This window comes from Parus major, chromosome 2 (genome assembly GCF_001522545.3).
Source record: "Parus major isolate Abel chromosome 2, Parus_major1.1, whole genome shotgun sequence".
NCBI lineage: Eukaryota > Metazoa > Chordata > Aves > Passeriformes > Paridae > Parus > Parus major.
The window spans coordinates 27081342-27102953 of NC_031769.1; the positions used below are offsets into that span (position 1 = coordinate 27081342).

Below are 21612 nucleotides of genomic sequence, written 5' to 3' on the forward strand. Positions count from 1 at the left end.
GAAGATTTTAACACTGGCTTACTTTTTTCACATCTTCTGCCTGTGTACCCATCAGGACAAGTACAGACATTATTTCTCATGCAATGACCACCATTCTTACAAGGAGGGCTGCAGACAGCTAAGACACAGACAGGAGGAAAAGGCTGTAGTTTGCATTTTGATTTAATGATATACTTTTGGAAAACAAGAGTGAAACACTACAATTCTGACAGCTTGTATGTACATTCAGCACTATCAGGCCTGCCTTGTAAAAATCATATTAATGTGGTTTGGTGTTAAAATCAATAGTAAAGACAAAATCAGATAAAAAGGAGTCAATGTTGGCAACTGTATGTGTACAGAATTAACCAGACTACACATAACATACAATGGAACTGGATGAAAGCTGCTTAAATGTTGAGTGGAATACAAGACTAATTTTGAGTCCTCATTCTCCTTGGGCAGTTGTTGAATGAGCCATAAAATCTAAAAAATAATGTAATCTCTGTTTTACACCACTTCTTCTGAGGTATGTGACTTGATTGTTGATTTTGTATCTTAATGTTTTCTCACAGATTTCCTCATAATGACAATTAAGGAGTGGGGAGAAGAAAAAAATAAAGTATTACCATTCTGACAGTGGGCACCAAAGAATCCACGTGGACACAGGCAAACGTCTGGCTTAGTACAGGAACCACCATTGAGACACACAGGATTACACATTGCTGCAGAAATAGGGTCAGGAAGAGTGGGAAGCACAACATCCAAATAAAATCTATAAAATATGTGTGTCTGCTTCAAGTACAAGAATAAGCATCTAAGATAACTGCAGGTAATGTCATTCCCGTAGAATCTTTACCCCAAATTAAAGGATCAGCATAAGACTTCCCAGAGGTGCTGCTGGCAGCAGAACTAACAAGCAGAGACTGAAGGGAGTGTGGGGCTCTGCAGCAGAGAGCAGCTTCCTGTTGCTGCCACTTGAGCCATGCAGTTCCAAATTTCAAACAGTGGGAAGTCCTATGGATGTTCTCCCAGGAACATGGAAGTTGCAGGGGTATTACCTGTGCTGCAGGTGGGTCCGTACCAGCCAGGCTTACACTGGCAGATGTCTGGAGTGAGACATTCACCACCATTTTCACAGTGTCTGTTGCAAACCACTACCAGTCAAGAAGGTGGGCAAAAACATAAGAGAAGGCAGGGGAGGAGATGGGGTAGAAGGACAAGAAAGAGATACATTACAAATTATTCTTGATTTGTTTTTCAGTTATTTCCCAAAAATTAACACGGGAGGTAACATACAATTCCTAGCTGAAGAGGAATTGCTGACCAGAGTAATCTAGTCTCAAACCTGTAATAGCAAGCACAGATTGCAGATCTAATAATAATAATAGCAAGCACAGATTTACAAAGGTAAATAAAATGTCTTTCCATGCAAACATCCATGGTCTGGTTATATTTAGTGTTAAAAATGTGGAAGTTTAAGTAAAAATTCTAAACCAAAAGAGAAATGCAATACTAACAAATGGACTGTGCTACGTGATGCAGCTGCATGCACACAGGAACAGGAGACTGACAAGCAAAGACATTAAAGTATCATGGCTAGGGAAAACCATGAATCACTTCTTCAGGAAAATATCTCATTTTCTTTAGTACTCCTTCACAAAAAACAGCATTTTTTGTCAGAACTGAAATTAGAACAAGAAAAACCAAAAACCAAAAGTCCTGGGATTTGAGAGGAGGCAAACGATTTTCTGAATTAGTGTCAATAATGCAATGGTACATTCAGGTGAACAGTATATAAACAGAATGTGTAAATTGGGATTCTCTGAAGGATACAAATTACCCATGTAAAATCTACCCAAAATTTGGAGTTACCAAACTCGCAGCATTTATGATTTGATATGTAAAAGACAATTTATGTGAGACAAAGTAATTCCAATCTTTCATCTATGATCACAGCAAATTTTTCAGTTTTCAGGCCAGGTAAAAGGAAAGAAGACACCATAATGTGCTTCTGAATTAAATTTTCCTGTATCCCAGCCTTTCTGACACACCATTCACTGACCAGCTTCTGAATGTACCCCAGTATCTAATCAGTCTGAGCTGATAGACATTAAAAAGCTGTTAGGACATATGAAACATCTGTGTGTTTTTCTAAAGGTAGTATGTACTCAATTTTTCCATGTTTGTCAATCATAAAATATAAATTTTTTGCAGCTTTTATAGTGCATTATGTTTTTGCAGTTATGTGCAAATATTACCTGATGTTCAAAAAGCCCAGGTATGGGAACCTTCAAAAAGGCACAGGTATTATGTCATTTGCTGGCATTAGACAGAAGGCATAAAAAATTTAAATCATAATTTGCTTTCTTGCTCCTGAAGAACAGGAAAAATATTGTGTATTTTTCTCTTATTCTCTTTTGCTTACTTGTGTCACATCTTGGTCCCACAAAACCATATGGGCAGGTGCAGAGATTTCTGGCCAAGCATGTGCCTCCATTTTGACACGGTGGTTTACAGTGTGCTGCAGATACAGAATTATGTACAAGAAATTACATCTAGAAATATGCATGGACCGGTTATGCTTTATAAAAAATGAAATGTTACTAACTGTCAGTGAGCAAAAAACTGGAAATAAAATAAAGAGACACATGCAATGCCTTTTGACAAGACTAAGTAACAAGAACAACTTCACTTCAATAGCACAGAGTCCCAACATTGATGGTCACTCTGAAGAAAAGAAAGCTGACACAATTTCCAGACAGGGCTTCCCAGTCTTCAGGAGTGGTTAGCTTAGAGGCAACTACATTCACTGGTGAACTGCCGTACTTAATTTGGAAGCTAAATTAAGGAATATCCAATCATAAGCAACATTTACAGTGTATATCAAGAAAATCAAGACATATACCAAAAGGTAACTCTGTTAAATTCTGTTACAGTGACACTAAAATGAACACACCTTCATGCTGTCAGAACAAACAGTAATGGGAGTGGTTCACAGCATCTTTTGGATAGTTATGGATTTAAAGCAAAAACTGCATTTACCTTCCTCACAGGTGGAGCCACTGTATCCAGGTAAACACTCACAAATGTTGGGCTTAATGCACTTCCCATGGTTTTTGCAATCAGGTTTGCAGAGAGCTATAAAAAAAATAAATAACAGCACTCTGCAAATCATTAATTTGTGCATGAGTTACCACAGGCAAAATTAACCTGCCATACTCACCAGCCTGACAGTTATAACCAGCATAACCAGGCTTGCATTTGCAAATATTGGCTGCCACACACTCCATATTTTTGCCACAGGGTTGTCTACATCTTGCTGAAAGGCAATGAAGAAAACAAAGGAATAAGGAAAATGAAAGTGGCATTTTAGCACATTGTGTCTTGCCTAATGTAGTGAACCAATCACAGAGAATCCATTATGTCACTGCCCATAAATGCGGAGTCTAAGACGCATCAGGAAAGTATTTTTGAGTGCATCCATACAACTAAAAGCCTGTAGGCTATGCCAGTATTAATAATGAAAATGAGAAAATTCAATACACCACACTTTCCACTGATAACAATATACTTGCAAGTTATAAAGACATCTCAAGATTCTTTTCTTCAAAGCATTTAAATGCAATAATTTGTAATACCTCTGCAAGTGAAGCCATCTCCATAATAACCGTAAGGACAACGACCACACTTGACACTGCCATCCTGACTTGGCTCACAGGGTACACCAGGAAAACAAGGTAAATCAGAACAGGTCACTGCTTTAGGAATCACTGTTTCACGCAATTCTTCAGGAAGCATTTTTGATGGGACAGTGACTTCAACAAGGGTAAAAGGTAAATGACTTGCTTTATGCTTAGCTAATCGGTGCAGAACTCTCTGAGCATTTCCACCTTTGAATGCTTTGTTTGGCAAAGTGTTTCCTTTGCTTATACTTGCTCTGCTGCTAGGGGAAGTCTTCCTGCTGCTCTCAAAATTGCTCAAGGCCTCAACTTGTGCCCTTGTTTTCTTCTCAGGTAATACAGCATGGCTCCTTGAAGATGCAGCCTTTACAGCATGTACTGAAGAACTGTTCTCCACATCAGCAAGGTGACCACTGATGGTGCCTAGAGCATGAGCAATGTTTCCAGTAACCACAGGTTGTACAGAGACACTTCTCTGAGAATCAGGTGTCTTCCAGGCAGTGATGGCTTTTACCGTGGGGGCTGGTGGTGTGCTGCTGCTGACCATTTCTGTAGAAATAAATCTCTTTGGGACATCTGTAGAACTGGGAATATAACTTGACATGCTTAAAACCTTCTCAAAGGATGATGGTTGAAAACCTACAGTGTATTAGAAAGAAAAGGGGTAGAAGTATGTGATTACCATCAGACTCTTTTTTCCCTTTGAGGGTAGGGAATGTTTTCTGGACAGATAAGATTCGGTGCTACAGGAAATCTCTCCTTGTGCTATGTCAGAATGTAAATATACAGTAGATCTTAACTGGGAGAATTAGAGAAAATCAAGGTATTCTGATTACAACCTCTCCCACCCTCACCATGGCCTTTTCTGGGCTGGAAGATAAGGACAAAGCACTCTTTATTGGAGGCATGATTTATAGGAGCAGAGATTTTTCCATATTAGGTCAATAAACAGATTTATTGTCAGCAGATTATCAGTTCCATATATTGCTTTCATCAAGGTAACTGAAAGAATTTAAAGAAAATACATTGCATATGGTTCATCAGTGTGTCTAAGCACTAAAAGTAGAGATAAAACCACATGTATGTAGATGCTTATACATATTGATGCACCATGGAGAGTATTCTAGGGGAATAAGCCCCCAACTTATAGCACAAGTATTACTATGCTTTATTCTTCAAAATTTTTAATCAACTTTCTTAAACTTTTTGCATGGGTTTTAGTAGTGGGATATTTGAACCATTTAATAAACATCAGAGACTGACTCAGTCTCCTCATTCAAGAGAGCACAAAATGATAAATCCTTCATATTCTGCCCAGGGAAAGTGTGTGGTTTGTGGAAAAGTACAGCACTGTAATCTGTAATACTGGTAAACTACTGTATATGGGGTTTTAGTATTATGGGGCAGTGGAGGAATGAAACCCTAACCTATTTATAACTAGAAAATGGTTTACAAAAGGTTAAACTTTATTGAATTGTAATATAGTGTGGTCTCCCACTGCTGAAAAGCAAACCATTTTGCAGCTGATGAATTATCCAGCACTGGCAGTGCAGTAAGAGAGTCTTCCTTCCCCCCAAAAACAATTCAGAGATAAAGGGAAAAGACACATGAGACTTTCCTACAAAGCAACACCCAGCAGGCAACAGACCTGGAAATGGCAGCAACAGCATTTACAGAGTTCTGGAATAAAGACACTCAATTGCCATATCCTTCACCTCTCCTTTGAGTTAAAGTAGGAAAATGGCATTCAATGTAATGCCATAAACTTCTGTTTATCTCATATAACAGATGTCTCTATTCCCTGTGTTATGTATTTTATGTCAGTGGTTGGTCACTAAAACAAAAGGCAACTGTAAGAGTGTCATACATCACACTGCAAATAAAATCGCTTGACTGACCCAAGGGATTTGTTGATATTGACATTTCAGTCTCATTTTTCAGATCAGAATACAAACCCAGTAATTAATAAATTGTGTCAAACTGAAAAACAAAGTGAGTAGCATAAAACTGACTAGAACCTTTATTTGCCAGCTATATTCTTATCAGTATGTGAATTAGAAATTCCATTTTCTTCAGGAAAAAAATCACCTTTATTCCCTCCAATTTCTCCCATGGAATCCTTCGTTCCAACATCAGTGCCATCAAAACTTTCTGAAAAGGTGCAAAAGTACATTAGTAGTGTACAGAAATAGCTACATTTGTTTAAATTTAAATTAAATACAAGTACAGTTAAAAATTTATTACATAAAAACAACTCAAAATTCAGAAAGTAAATAAAAGTTAAAAAATATTTCTTGAGAGTTTTTTAACAGAGTATTTTAAAAATACAAGTTATTCAGTAATTGCACATAAATAAATATTTGGCAGCTGCCTTGACTTAGGTAAACAGTTCTATGTTAATCTAATAGAAATATATTTTTTCAATAATTTATTAATAATTTATCATATTATGAAAATAATGAAGAAAAAATGCCAAAAATATTCCATTGTATTATTCTACTTCCATGTAAATGAATGGGGATGTGTTTTTTATCTGTTTTTTTCTACACTACAAAAAGCGTTTTACAGCTCTGTTGACCCAGTACAGTCTAATATTGCCATCAGCAGAGACACAGCCCTGTCTTGCTGACTACTGAAAAGAGTTCTAAGTTTTTGTTAGAAACATGAAGCACAATCAAAGATATTTTATCTAAATGGCAGTAAGACAATACCATTTTTCTGAAAATCAAATAATTTTACCATGACATGACTTCCCATCTCCTTGCAGATTATTTGGGCATGGACCACAATAGTAAGAACCAAAAGTATTGAAGCAAAATACTCCAGGGAAGCAAGGACTGGATGCACATTCATCTACATCCTCTTGACAATTTTTACCTGTATTGAAATACAGATTTAATTTTTTTATAATATTGTGTCACTAGACTTTGATGGTGTGTTTATAAATGTACAATGTATGCAAGTGCTGAGAAAAAAAACAGTGCAGCCAATCATTTCAGTACATCTAATAAGAACTGCTGGTAAGGTTTGCTAGTCACGTTTTTTCATCTCATAGCAAGTATTTTGCTTATTGTAGAATTTGGAGAAGAAGGGCTGTGTGGGCTACATGCTTATCTGCAGGAGGAATATCCTGTGTTTTCCTGTGTTGATGAATTTACCTTTGCAGAGGAAAACAATGCAAATTAGCTTTCATAATGAACTAAAATAAAAAACTATTATAGCCATGCAAGAAAAATTTTGAAGTCTATCATATATCTGTACCACAAGACCATAAAGCTTCTTTGTAATACAATAGTAAGTTATTTACGGTGAAAAATTAAAAAATAAAATTGTAGACATAAAATTAAAAACTCCTATTTATCACTAAACATAACAAATGCATGGAAATAAAGTAACAATTTACCTTGAAGTTCATGTGGACATTCACAGTAATAGCTGTTTATTCCATCCACACATCTGCCAATACCACACTGGTTAAGTTTACAGTCATCAGTATTCACTTGACAGAGATCACCTTCAAATCCAGCCACACACACACAAAGATATCTTCCACTTCCAGGTGGGAAATTAATGTTTGTCACACATGTGCCATTATTTAGGCAATCACATGATTTTACACTGACCTACAAGACACGCCCAATAAGACAGTTTTCTTTTTTTTTTAATGAACTAGCAATGAATTCTGTAAATAGATAACTTAGGTATCTTACTAGTAAGTGTCATTTTACTGTAATATTCATTACCTCTATTTCTACCTTAGTCGTTGCATTGCAGTCATCTGACAAAGAAAACATTAATTTATGGGCATTCATTGACACAGCTTTCCACAAGAGGAGACCTGATGGGGAAAGACTGGCACCTTCTGGACCAGAATCCAATGTGAAATGAATAGCAGAGCCCTCTGGATCTGAAGCCAAAAACTGATATAAAAAATCTTCTCCATAAAATGTCTGTAGCATACCCTGAAAAGTTTCAAGCACTGGAGGCTGGTTACCTGTAACAAAGGACATATTTTCCTCTTCTAAGGAAAAGTTGCAATATACTTATAAAAATTAAAAGGAACATGTCTTTCTACTAAATAAATCCCAGGTACTTATCTCTCTTAAATTCTAATGTCATTTAAATGGCAGAGGAAAAACCCTTGATATTTTCTATACTAGCAAGTGGCTGCTGCAGGCAGGAATCCACCCACTGTGGCAAAAACCATGAAGGAAGAAGAAGAAGAAGGTGCAATCAGTGTTTCAGTTGCTAAACTCTCTTGTTCCTAACATTATTTGCCTTGCAGAAGAGGCTGTGCTCCTTAGGTTTGGAGCATTGCCTCTGCCTTCATTTCTGATTTTAGCTGTATTGAATTCTAGTCCACAACATGGCTGTAACATGGAAATCCCTTGACTCCCTGTCTGCTGGATGAGTTTCATATTATTCCTTCCATTCACATCTCATCCTTTTAGAATAGGTCTATCTACCTTGGCTGTCAGTACAAGTTTGAATTGGGACAAGATTCACCAAGACAGGCACCAGAAGTCCCATTCAGACAGGACCTTTCCTAATCAAGGCAGAGTCTTGATTTCATGAACATTTCACTCATGAAGACACTTAGAGGATGCTTGTATTTGTGATGTTAGAGACTTGGATTGGCAGGATAAGCTGGATGGCTAATATGAAACCTCCAAAACACATTTGATTCAGTGAAGAGACCAAAGTGAAGTGTGTATCCAAAGACTAAAATCTGCACCAAAAGAGCTACAACTTCTATGTTAGAACTTCGTACTACAGAGAAGGAAAATGAAAAATTTAGGCTTAAGTTTTCCCTTCATACTGTGGTTTCTAACTGGACTGGAGTACAACAGCCTTGGATGTATTTGCAAGTATTAAGGCCATGTATCTATGATATGTAAATGATGCCCAGATATTAAGTGTCTAATAAATATGACATTTAATTTAATTTAATTTCTGATCTCCACTTGTTTGTAATCAGAATAATTTGTTGAAAAATACCTGTTTCATCTATATGTTAACGACAAACGTATGTGGATGAAGCTGTGCTAAATATCAAGACTCCAAAGGGCTAATTAGACTGAAAGTTGTTAATTTTCATTAGTTATTTGTAATGGCTACAGCAGGAGAGTCAGGGAAAGCAAATTAAGATATTACATATATGGTCTGGAAACAACAATATAATTTAATACATAATATATAAATATATAAGTATATAAATATATAAATATAAAATATATTTATATATAATTTAATATAATTTTCAGAAACTAATAGAAATGCCAAAACACTTATCTAGTTAAACTTAAAACATCACTGTTACCATAAATTTAAAAACTTTGCACACTTTCAGCTTCTTGATATTAAAAAAGAACTATTTAGAACTTACTTTCAAGAACTGACCAAGTTAATTTTGATAAGTCAGGTCTGCACAGTAAGCAAGGGCTGGTTGGATTTGTGTCTCCTTCACCATAACAGAGTCCATCTATGTTGCACGTTTTCTCCTTTTAGAGAAATGTAAATGTGATACATTAATGCTTTTGGTTATCAAACTGATTACAAATTTGTAAGTATCAAACAAAATCTAATCATTCTGCACTTCTATTAAACAACTAAGCTTTTTTATAAATCTAAACAACTGATAGTAAGTTTGGTTTTATGTGGTAATTATATGAAGAGCTTTTGGTTTGATTTTTTACATTTAAAATTGCCTCATCCCAGCTTCTCTTTCTGTGCATTGAAAATCCCTGTTGGAAACAAGAATAGGGTATGTTCTGCTAATTTTTCTACATTTTTTTCTCAGCCTAAAATAATGCATATTTTCATAATAGAGAGTAGTGAAACACATACCTTTAATGTACATAGCCCAGATTCTTGTGGCTCACATGTCTGACAGGCTCCATCATATAATGTCATTGTTTTAGAGTTGCTATAAACAAATCCATCATTAGAAATCTGCAAGGTGAGCAGTAAAAATGGATTAACTGATACAGGTATGAATATATCACCCACATAGTCTGCTAGCATGAGCTTCCACTCATTAACAGATATCCATATGCAGGTGTCCAAACTTTCACAACAGTCATCAGAAATCTAATCAAGCCTGCCAAGGAGTCTAGGCAGATTTTGACCAACTACACATCAGTGTCTACTTTAAGGTAAATTGAATTGTTTGTAGGGTCTATTGACCTTATTGACTACATCTGTATGATAGCTCAGATATCTGCTCACAGGGATCTGTACATGTGGCTGAGCTCAACTCAGTTCTACCAAAGATGGATCCAATGCAATTTGAAATACTCTAGGGTAACTACTTGGCCTTTAACTTCTGCACTTGAAGAACATGTGTCTCCTGCAGTCCCCTTGTAGGAGAACACTATCAAATGATACTTGACACTTAAGCTTAGGTGGCAAGACTGAGGCCCCAAGTTAAGCAAGTTGACTTCTCCCCTTAGTACCATTAAATAAAAAATAATATCTATGTGATATATTTTCATCTTAATAGGAAGATTTGTAAAAGAATAGTTGAAATTTCTGAGAGTACCTTTATTTGCCATCTGGCAATGGGTTTGTCATCAACCACATCCATGACATCAGACTGCTGGCCATCATTCAGTAACTGGCAGTCGACAGTCCTGGCATTTTGGAAGATAGCTGGCATAGTTAGAGGTTCTCCAGGAATCCACTGTCTATCACTATACTGAATATAAAGACAGAAAATTTGTTTTTCACTGAAATACATCATGAAAACATTTTTACCAGAGAAAAACTCCCCATGTGTTGCAGTGTTTGAACAAGTCCAATGTGTCTGGATTAGAATGCAGTGGCAAATATTAGATGACAGTATTTGCACACACAGATTTTTAACTAAGCCTGCTACCGTGGAGGAGCAGGCAGAGAAGTCTTTCCTGATGCATGGCCCTTTGGCACTGCATTGCCAAGGATGTGCAGTCCCTCCAGCTGGAAGGTAATAGGAGGGTGAAACAGTGGGTGATCCTCAAACACCACTGATCTGACTCACAAGGGCCTCTGTTCCACTCCATCGCTGCTCCCGTGCCAGGACAGGCTCTAGTCTAAGGAACATGAGGGTTTTGGCAGGGCTCAGGAACCATTCTGGGTGTTGGGGGCAATGCTGGTAGTTGGCCATTAGCCCTTGTACAAACCAATAGAACATGACACCGTTGACCTGCAAACCTTTCTTGTAAACTGCTGTGAGGACAGGGCATCCAAGGATCCATCTTGAGAGCTCAAAATAATAGAATAAGGATGATAACACTATTTGACTGAAGCAATGATGTGGAAGTACGGATAAGCATATGGAAAATAAATAAAATGAGATAGAGCTAAGAATCTATGAAGACTAAGAATCAAGAGAACAGCAAGTAAAAAGGATTTTGAGCTTGAGTAGTTTTTACTGAGCTGGCATCTTTTTTTATTTACTGGAGCCAATCAAAACATTTTTTCAATCCCAATCCTCACATGAAAAGTCATCTGCTGTATAGGCCATGCCTTCTTTTTAGTTTTTTTAAATAGAAAAAGAAACACTTTGGATAAAAAGATGTATGTCCTACTTCTACTCCAACCCCACATTTTTTCCTTTCACCTTATATTTATTTAAGGAATTCACAGCAAAGGTAAGTATAAAAGCTAAATATTTCTAAACATGTAATTTTGAGTACATTTAGTACTGTAACCTTTGAAATGTGATACAGTCTACTGTCACCCTGAAAACTAAGCCTTCTGATCTTGTTTTTGTGACTACAAACATAAGTTGTTTATCACATTCCTTCTAAGAAACGTCCTTTGATGGATGATTTGCATGACCAGTGCGATTGGGTAGGTGGTAACTTAGTTATCCAATCCCTGGTCATAGTCAAGAATCTATAAATACTGGAGTCAGAGAATCAAGTTACTTTTTCCTGTCATACCACTGAGATGTGTTCGTGTGAATCATCCCATGTCCTTTAGTAACAGTCTATTTCATCAGAAACCTTTTGTTACTAGCTGGAGGCAAGTTCAATAATGTTTTCAGAAACAGTTTAACCTTTCAAAAGCCAATTAAAAAGCCTTCAGATGTGTAAGTATTCCAGCTCATAAAGTTTATAGAAACCAGAGTTCAATGCATAACAGAAGGAAATAAAACTGTATTTTTGTTTTGCAGAGATTAAACATACTCTCATCCTTTTAAGTTCTCCATCTCTGTAATCATTCAGGTTCCTGGCCATTTCCTACCCAAACCTCTATCAAGTGTCTACCCTAAACTGGGTAAGACAGCCCATGAACAATAGATTTGATTTAACATTTCAAAAGTGAAAATATTGAAAAGAAAAAGAAACTCTAAATTCTATCGTCATGCCTCTTCTACAAAATTTTGATCATTTAACTTCAATCTCAAAACATGTACAGTTCTGTATTATTGCAAGTCTATTGACATTTCCTTACATTCACTTTTTCTCCAGCCTGAAAAAAGAAACAAAAAAACCAGTATCCCAAACTTCCTTTCTTTCTTATTTTCAAGGAAAAAATTCACAGCTTTCTCCTCAACTGCAGCTAATAGCAGTAAAATGGCTCTTGTCACTAAAAGTGACTAATTAGGAAGTTTTTGTGTTGGGAGCCAAACACAGCACCACCAAGAGAGACTTCAGAACATTTTGCCATGAGTTAAAACTGAGACATTTCAAACTGTGATAAGTGAACTCCCAATAATTGTCTTACTGTGAGCTTGGGCTAGAAGTCTTTTAATATATGGGGACCGTAAACTTCGTCTTGACAATCATTTCAAGCCAACCTGAGTGGATACATATTGAGTTTAAGAAAAATCTATACCCAGCATTGCCTAATCTATCAAAATAATTTCAGCATCTGCGGGAAATAGCTAAGGAAATCTATTGTCTCAGGAACAAAATTTGCCATTGAATGGCTCCCCTTTTGCCAGCTCTCAACCCCTCCATCATCACACCAATAAAATACAGTTTTACTTTTAGCTTTTTTGTTCTCATGTCTAACATGACATAAAAACTTGTAATTGCTGACCATTTATTTCAGGCTACAACTTGTAAATTGCTTATATATTTGCCTTGATTTTTTTTTTTTTTTTAAGAATGAGCAGTAACAGTCTCTCTACACAAATTCCCCTTAAGTTTACGGTAAAACATTTTTTAATCTCCTGTTCAAACCTGACACATATCATTAAATAGCCATAGTATTCTACCTCTGGGAAATGGACAACATATCAAAAACACCTTTATCTTTTCCTAATAGATTTATTATGTTTATAAAAGGCTATTTCAAGCATTAGATTTGAGACAGAAATCTAGTAATGGCTTTAACCTTGCTGTCCTTTTTCAAAGAACTGGTACTTCAATTCCTCTCCATAAGCACTTAAAAATACAACGATGTACTGGTTGTTACTAATAGGGCTGCCCTTGCCCTTTTCTGATGGATAGCTGCTGTATGCTGTTATCTCACTCCCAGCTGCTGAACATTCCCATTATGTTCTGTATTTCTCTTATCGTGGAGGAAATGGCTATCTTGCAAAAGTCTTGAGTGTTTGCTGCAAAGTGCTGAGAGCCTTTGCTTTTAGCTTCCACTAAAGCATTGGGTTGTGCCCACATCAATGAATAATATGTTTGACATTTTGTCCCTTGTTCTTTAAGAAGTTTAAAATGCAACTGTCACTATTCAGGGAGACCTACCTGCAATTTGATGATTTCGCATTTCAGGTTCAATGAGTCTCTGAAGCCATGTCCAAACACTCTCACTGATGTGCATTCATACTGTCGGATATCACACAGCCCAGCATTCTCCAGCTCTGTAATTTCTGGAGCCTGGTCTTGGAAGCAGAGATTAGACAATAAATGCTAGTAGGAGAACTCACTCATATGCATTTACATTATGCAATATATTTATTTTTCTATCCAACCATGAAAACTATGTAAACAAGAAAATCTGGACGCAGCTGAAGGGAAGCATAAACAGAAAGATTTTACATTGTTAAACTGAAACTTTAAATTTAAAGTCAGGCTTCTGTCTTCTCTTGAACCTCAGTATTAGGAAGCTGAGAAATTTCAACTGATAACAAACACTTGTGAATATGTTTTGCTTTTTCAACTACAGTTCTTTATATCAGACTTCCAGAATAAAACTGAGATTAAACTAAGGCCTTAGAAATAGGAACTGAAAAGGAGAAAGTTGTGCAATAATTTGTATAGGGATTTATAAAGGAATTATTTTTTATTAAAAACTAAAAACTTAAAACAAAAACAAACCCCAGAGACAACCCAAATCTCAGATGGAAGTTATTTCAGGAGGTAAATTGACACACCAGAACACTCAAAAACATTTTTTTGAGCTAAAACCAGCTTATTTTATTCCTCTTGAAGTAAAGTATTTCTTATTATTCTATTCCCTCTTTCTCTATTTGCTCTTAAATAAGTCATTAAAACAAAAACACCATTGCAAACCAAAATATTAACAGGTTTTATTTTGAAAGAGTTTTGACTTTGGTAGTACTGTTCATATTTTTCCAGTAATTTTTCAACTGAACTTTTAGGGAACATTTTACCTACTGAAAATGAAAAAAAAAAAACCCTTCCCAGCACTATTTACTATACCTCTTTTTTCTTCACCACTATCTCTCTAACCATTAGCTTACAGAGATGTAACACCACTGAAGACAAAACCATCCCACTTAAGAGTTAATAAACAGGATTACATAAACTATAGAAACCTAGGGGAGGAATGAATGTGGTATATTTTCCCTGAAGGAGATAGCATGTGAAAACATTGCCAGTCTCTTGGGGCTTCACTTTGCATTGCAAACTGATTTTTTTAACCTGACCTATTAGAAACTAAGCTCATGTTTTGTCCTTGGAAACAAGAAAGCTGAATGCAAAATAATTACAGCTGTAGCAAACTGTAACTAAATAATTGAGAACCCTTGTCCATGCACAAGAGCAGGAGAGAAAGGCAGCAAAACAAATACACTTTGCAGAAATACTGAGAACATTATTGAAGTAACTCTCATTTTCTCCCCACTTACCAGACAGTATGCTGCAGTCATATGAGCTGTAGCCCTGAAAACATGCACAGCCCCATTCTGTACATTCCCCATTACCACTGCAGAGACTGGGACACTTTAAAGCAGTAAGTAGACTCTCAACAGACTCTTCAAGTTCCTGTGGGTTGTAATTTACTTCTTCTAAAATTCTTTTCTCACATTCATTCTCCAGCAGAGCTACGGAAGCTTCTGCCCAACCGAGGTCATCTTTCAGCAGCAAATCTTTAACACACATATCGATGGCATCCCCCGTTCGCCCGCCAAGGAGGGCACCACAGGATCTGCCTATGCTGGAATTAGCTACTGCCTGCTGGCACAGGAACAAAGCACTAGATTCAGTGAGGCCTGAAGGTGTGGGCCAAGAAGGAAGGAGCTTTTCATCTGTGTCAGTGGCATGGTCCTCTGGGAAAAAATAACTATATCCCTCTAAATCTGTTTGGCTGAGACTTTGGAAGACAAATACTGGATGGTATTCATAATAATTTTGACGCTTCCTTCTACTTGTAGCAGATTGACTTTTGTGAAAGTGACTGCTGTAATGCTGAGAATTTCTCCTAATGTATAAGCTTGAACTTCCCTCTCTCTCTGTACCTGTATTTCCCACTGAGGTGGCAGAGAGATGCGAGTTTACTAGTGATGTTTTGTGAAGTTTGGTTTGATTATTCTGCCTCTGCAGAAGTGCAGATGAATCCATTTTGTGTGCAGATGAGCGTTTCTTTAAGCCCCTGACAAGATCAGCAGGACCAAGATATTCAGCAGTGACATCCAGTCCTGGTATCAAAGAAAGAAATCTACCATTTTCACTTTCTTTACAAGACAGAGGAGGTTCTGACTGAGTAACTGTCTGCAGTTTGTTTGCTGGTTGATATAATCCGGCATCTTCAAGTGTACAGTCACAGAAGAAAATTTTTCTAGAGGATGTTAATGAAGCAGGTGTCTTGTCGAACAAGCTTTCTCCTGGTAAAATTCTAGTGAGGAAAGGAAAAGGTGAAACTGTATCATCTGAACTATTTTCTTTGTGTTATTAAAGTATTAACTGATTTTTGTTCTTTGTTGTTTCATACTTCTACAGCATAAGTCTGCAGCACACAGCTGTATTTAAACACCAGTTAAAACACAAAACTGCAGGAGTATTTTCTGCATACCTTGGTACTTTTGTTCCACACCTGATCAAACTAATCTTACATCATAATGCTTAAATACTTACTTGGCAATTAAGTTTCAAATTTCTCTTAAATTAATTACAGAATGTAATTATGATATTCTAATATCAACTTAAAAACTTTAGGAGAATTTTTCAATTATTACTTTTACAAGTTTTTAAGAGTGTGAAGGAAAGATAGAACCAAAAATGATGGCAATTGATTTATCAACAGAAGCATTTTGTTACCTCCATTCCTTAATAAAAGACAAAGGAACATTAGCATTGTTTGGGATTTCCATGCCACTCGCAGTGTGATAGTCATTCTCTGGATTTCCATCAAAGGTGCCACAGAGTCCCACTGTATGTCTGTAATCTGAACTGGGTGCCCTAAGTGTTATGCTCATTCCCCATTCACTCACATCAGCACGAACAAAAGCTCCAGAATAAAACAAAACCTAAAAAGAGTTTGAAGATAGCATCATGAGAAACATGACTTTTTATTTTACATGTTCTGTAAGCAATTATTTACCACTTACTGTTACTTTTCTTCCCAGGTAGGATTCAGTGATTCTGACATTGCTTCCTGTTGTGTCTCTGTTTATTACAGATAAGTGTGGCTGTGATTCATGGAGCTGACCACTGCACATGTCAAATGCAATTATATCACTTCCTTCCTTAGCAACAAAGCCACAGTTGCAGGATGCTGGGTAGTGAAAACTTCCACAGTCCCACTGGCGAACATGAACTTCAAAATCTCGAGATGTACTCTTGTAGAGAACAAATGTTCCTGTTTTAAAATTGTCATAGACTCTAGAATCAAAAGAATAACACGTGATATCACTTTGGTTGTGAAATAATTGTATCACTCCATGTCAGCAACTTTATTTTCAAGCAGATTTCTAATATTTGGTGAACAGTGATACTGAAACTCATTTTCCCAAGTCAGAAAAAACAGTACAGCCCCCAGAGCAAAACACAGCTTTATCCTGAGCAAACATCTTCATATCTTCCTCTGAGCAGGTATAAATTTAAAAAAAAAATAAAAAAATTTTAAAATCTTATTTTTCAGCAGAAAAGAAGGATCATGACTGGAATATATGTAGACAATGGCTATGAATGGAAACATAAGCATGAAGCCACTGCCATTCTTTGATTTTAACAACGCATATGGAGGGTACTTCTTAACCTTTGTGTTTCTACAATGGTACACCTATGCAGCAAGAGCAATAAGATGCATAGCAGTGTGCATGTGGGGGCAGCTGCTGAAAACTGCACAAGTACCCTTGACAAAATGATTTAGAAAGTCACATCCTTTTCCAAAGGTCTGCATTATTAAGATGGAGATGCTTATTCCCAATGATCATTTAAGATGAAAACCATAAATAGAAACTTGCTTTTTTTCCTTAGGGTTAGCCATCTGTCCCCTGAAGCAAGGTTAAAATAGCCAATTTAATGATTTAGCAGCAAGGAAATAAAAAAATAGAAAAAAAGCAGAAAGAAAACCCCCAAACTTTTGCTGTAAGTTTAATAGCCTCTTGGCTATAAATGGCATTTGACAGTTGATTGTAGACTGTCAAATTGCTTTGTGTATTATGGGCCAACAGACAAACTGCAGATAGCTGCACTACTGGGACTGCATCAGATTGTCCATAATTCAGTAGGTAATTCGTTTCCTCAGTTTGAAAAATAAAATAGCAACATAATTTATCCTTAAAAAGAAAGCTATTTCTCTGCAGCATCATACTTCCAGACAGACCACATTGCAGTAAAACACTGCTTCAAGAGAAAGCTTGATCACAATGCTTCCATGGTTACAATGACCAGTTAAAACATCCCTAAAACTTCCACTGAAGGAGAAACTGCAAGAAAAAGATAAGCCCATTGACTTTATTAGTAGTAGTGAAGTTCTATCAGAGAGCCAATCAACTTTAATTTCCCCTTCTGTTATCATGTGTGGGCTGAACATCGTTTTTTTGAGGCAACATATCCTCTTCTTCCCACCCTGCCACCTGAAATGTGCTTCTGCTGAACAAAGAATATAAAACTCACAGGTGTAGAGCCGGTATTTGTTCAGACATCCTTTGTGAATCAGAAATACCTTGTAAGAAAGAAGCATACCAAAACCAGCTGTGGCTAAAAAAGCTGTTTTCACTTCAAAAACCTTTTTGGCCAGTGATGTGCAGTGACAGCAGTAAATAAACTGCTTTCAATGCCACTGATAAATGCAGCAAAATGCTACCCAGACAGCAGACAGCGTCTCATAATTTTATCCTTACAAGGATTCAGATACTGACACACAGAAATAGGGAAACCATGCTTTTGTTTGGAAACACCACTGCATTAAAAGTTTTGTTTACTCCATCATTTCATCATGGTTCATATTTAATATACGAACATTTATATTTTTTGAAGTCAACAGACTCCACAGTTACCACTCCTCTTGTCCATTTGCTTCATTCTCTTGCCAAAACCCAAAACTTGCCTTTAGAAATGTAAATATTACAAACCTCATAAAGCACATTTATTGTCAAAAAAAAATTTTAAAGAACTCAGTGCAATTTCAGGAAACTACAGCTTACTTGTGTAACTAGCACAGATTTAGAATAAATACAGAAATAATTAAAGAAATAAAACAAACAGACCCAAAAAATAAAACAAACCCCAAAACCCACCCAAAAAAGCTCCCAACACGCTTAAAATTAAGAGCGGCAAGCCAGTAATTACCTTCCATCAAAAGTAATTATATGAGGGTCAGTAAATGAGTAGCAGTAGCTAGTGGGTAGATCCTTAACTGTAATCTTCAAAAGAAAGAAAAAAATTGTAAAACATGTAAGGTTAGGATATAAATGCACATTATTTACCTTATGGTAGTAGTTTAAATTCTAATAAGTATATTATATTATACTTTCAAGATTAATATTAAGATTTAAGATTCATCAATCTTAGTAGTTACTTCAATATTAAAATGTAAAAAAAAATATTCTAATGAAAACACAGAATTTCAAGAAAAAATAAAGCAACTAAAATCCACCACTTAGAAATCTTGCTGTGAATCAGCAAGTCAGAACCGAAATAAAAGCTTCACTAACACCAGCCACACTTCTGAACAGTTCACAGATCTTAACACTAAGATTTTCAACCTGTGTGCTTTCTGGAACATAGCCATTCCACAGGAAATTCTCACTGGATATAGGTTCAACTGCAATTCTGGTAATCCTGTCTCCATCCTGCATGAAGTCTGTCACAGCAGTGAAATAAACTACAGCTTGACTACAGATTCCATTACTGCAGGATTTTTGGAGAAGATCCACATGACAAGAAGAAAGAGCCAAGTTTAGACCTAATTGCTCTTTACCTGTTTTAAAGAAAACACATCATTAGAGAGTTCTTCCTCTAAATAAGCCACGTTCACCATACTAGTGTTAATATAGATGCTAACTTATTGACACACACTTCTATAAATTAAAATAATCATGCATTTTTCTTGGGTTTGGTTTGGTAATGCAAAAAACCTCCTCTCTACCTCTTCATACACACACCCAAGACAATGTTTTTTGCATTCTCCAGTTTGATAGACAAATGAAAATCATAATAGGCTTGATAATATGAAAAGGAATGGTTGTCTGCATAGCCAAGGCTCCTCCTGGTTCACAGGATTTGTGCTTGAGAAAATATTACAGAAAATGGCTACAAGAGTGAAAAACTATGACTTTGTGACTGCACATACAATATTTGCAATGCAACAGATAAACAAAATTACCTGAATTATAAACTGTACAAGTATTACAGTATTCTGTCTTTTCAAATTAAAGAATGTGGCTCTAATATCAATGCCTACCAAAGCATCTGCAAACTTTAACAAGTAATTCTTTCATATTTTCAGCAGCATCATATAGACTCTGAATACTTGAACATTTTAGGAAGTATTTTGCAGTATAACAACTTCTCCAAAGAAGGAAACCAACACAGTATTTATAAAAAGATACAAAAATATAATTAAATAAACAAAATGTAACAAGGGCAATACTTACCTTCATCAACACTGTTTAATGTTAATGAGATTTTGCAGTCACTTTTTAGCTGGCTAAATTCAGGACAAGGAATAGGAACGCTACTTTCTATTGTCAGTCTGTATTCCTTCCCATCTTCTGATATATCATATGTTTCTGGATGTATCTAGCACAGAAGAAATTGTACTTAAAATGTAATTTTGTGAGTAAACTGCAGCACTGCTTCCTAATCAGTTAGGAGTGTTTATTTACATGGTCTGAGGAGCAAAGCATATTGAGGAGAGGATGCAGACACAGCAGCCATAGTCTTGAAGAGGTGAGTAAAGGGGCAAGGATAAGGAAAAGGCAAGAAAAAAGGTTAGCTAGAAAGGAGGGAGTTAGAAAAACACATTTTCACCACAAAACACATTTCACCACCTTGGAAGCTAAGATACAAACAGCTTTGTGTACTGTCTGGGTGGGAGGAAGGAAATGGAAGCTACCTAAAGGTAACAATTCAAAAATAATTTGGAAGCACCGTATTTCTGCTGGATTCCTCTCTGCAAGCTTACAATACGGATCACCAAAAACACATAATCAAAAATTCAATTAAAGACCAGTAACAGGAGCCTACAGCTGATCTTGGTAGGCTGAATGGAGTCCTGAATGCAACCTCACAAGGAAACAGAGAACATATTGCCTCTTTGCAGGGTACACTGCAGAACTGCACACATGAGAGAAATCCGGGCCCTGATGCTACAGAAACAGGCTCAGGCTAAGTCAGCAGGACTATACCCAATATGTAACTAATGACATGCATTCTGTCTTTATGGAACTGGGGTTCCATTCTTGGCCAGCAAATGGGTCTCTGTAGCTCCATTCACAGTAGGAACTAAAACTAGTTTGGTGCTTGGCCTCTGACCAAGCAGCACAGCATAGCCCAGCCCACCTTCCAGCTACCCCCCTGCAAGCCCAGACCAGGCTGGCTCAGACTTGGTGAGCACAGCATCAGTCATCTCCAGCTGCTGGAAACCAAGGCCTGCACTGTGTGTGCCAGGTGCCAATTCAGCCGTCCTGCACCTTGAGTACGTGGGGAGCACACAAACCACTGTGACTCTCTTCCTTCTGGACAAATTTAAGTCCACCCCAGTCAACAACAGGCTCTATTAATTCACAATTTTTATACATTTTAAGTGCCTTCTAGTCAGAGGACTGACTGCTAGCAATACTCAAAAATTCCACCTACATTATGTTTTCACAAAGTTACCTTAATTCCAGCAAAAAATTCCTTGCTCTCAACTGAAGAGCTTTGTATATCTGGCTTCTCCATGAAAAAAGAAGAACTGCTACAGTAGACCTGTAGGGTGAAAACAGAATAACAGAATACATTTTTGGTATGAAGTGGTCACATGAAGACAAAACTTGGCCACAATGGTCAGTTAATTAATAATGGTTAATAATGGCTAGTCTTCCAGTTGCACCAGAAGGCAGCAGTTGCCAATGGTACTTGGTGAATACAGCTAAAGAAAAAACACAGAAACAGACTGAATATCCTAGGACCTTTTCCTAGCATATTCTACCAGTGCTGCAGAGATTTCTTCAACTAATGGCTGCAAAAAAATATTTAATGAAGACTTTAAAAATATTTTCTGAAGCATTTCTGCAACCAATGATATCTATGAAAATGTATTTTACACTTGTTTACATGTTATTTACTGCTTTTTCTCCCATTTCATAGTTTTTGCCTTTTATTTAGTAACC

At 36.6% G+C, this 21612-nt stretch overlaps 1 protein-coding gene across 4 annotated transcripts in view; it reads right to left on the minus strand.

Moving 5' to 3' along the window:
• VWDE (von Willebrand factor D and EGF domains) overlaps positions 1-21612 on the minus strand; it is a 37110-nt gene that overhangs the window by 4465 nt on the left and 11033 nt on the right. Inside the window, exons 6-27 of one of the 4 annotated variants that reach the window (XM_015619173.2) lie at positions 21119-21208; positions 19894-20038; positions 19003-19217; positions 18587-18660; positions 16399-16672; positions 16109-16317; positions 14701-15686; positions 13355-13491; positions 10204-10359; positions 9510-9614; positions 9049-9163; positions 7406-7656; positions 7066-7285; positions 6402-6539; positions 5751-5813; positions 3621-4301; positions 3206-3301; positions 3025-3120; positions 2408-2503; positions 1041-1136; positions 609-704; positions 23-118 (exon numbers count right to left, since the gene is read on the minus strand). In XM_015619173.2, the coding sequence (XP_015474659.2) occupies positions 23-118; positions 609-704; positions 1041-1136; positions 2408-2503; positions 3025-3120; positions 3206-3301; positions 3621-4301; positions 5751-5813; positions 6402-6539; positions 7066-7285; positions 7406-7656; positions 9049-9163; positions 9510-9614; positions 10204-10359; positions 13355-13491; positions 14701-15686; positions 16109-16317; positions 16399-16672; positions 18587-18660; positions 19003-19217; positions 19894-20038; positions 21119-21208 (4435 nt within the window). Of the gene's footprint in view, positions 1-22; positions 119-608; positions 705-1040; positions 1137-1999; positions 2271-2407; positions 2504-3024; positions 3121-3205; positions 3302-3620; positions 4302-5750; positions 5814-6401; positions 6540-7065; positions 7286-7405; positions 7657-9048; positions 9164-9509; positions 9615-10203; positions 10360-13354; positions 13492-14700; positions 15687-16108; positions 16318-16398; positions 16673-18586; positions 18661-19002; positions 19218-19893; positions 20039-21118; positions 21209-21612 lie in introns of those variants that run through there. The other 3 variants (XM_019005721.1, XM_019005722.1, XM_019005724.2) reach the window with 3 other exon arrangements.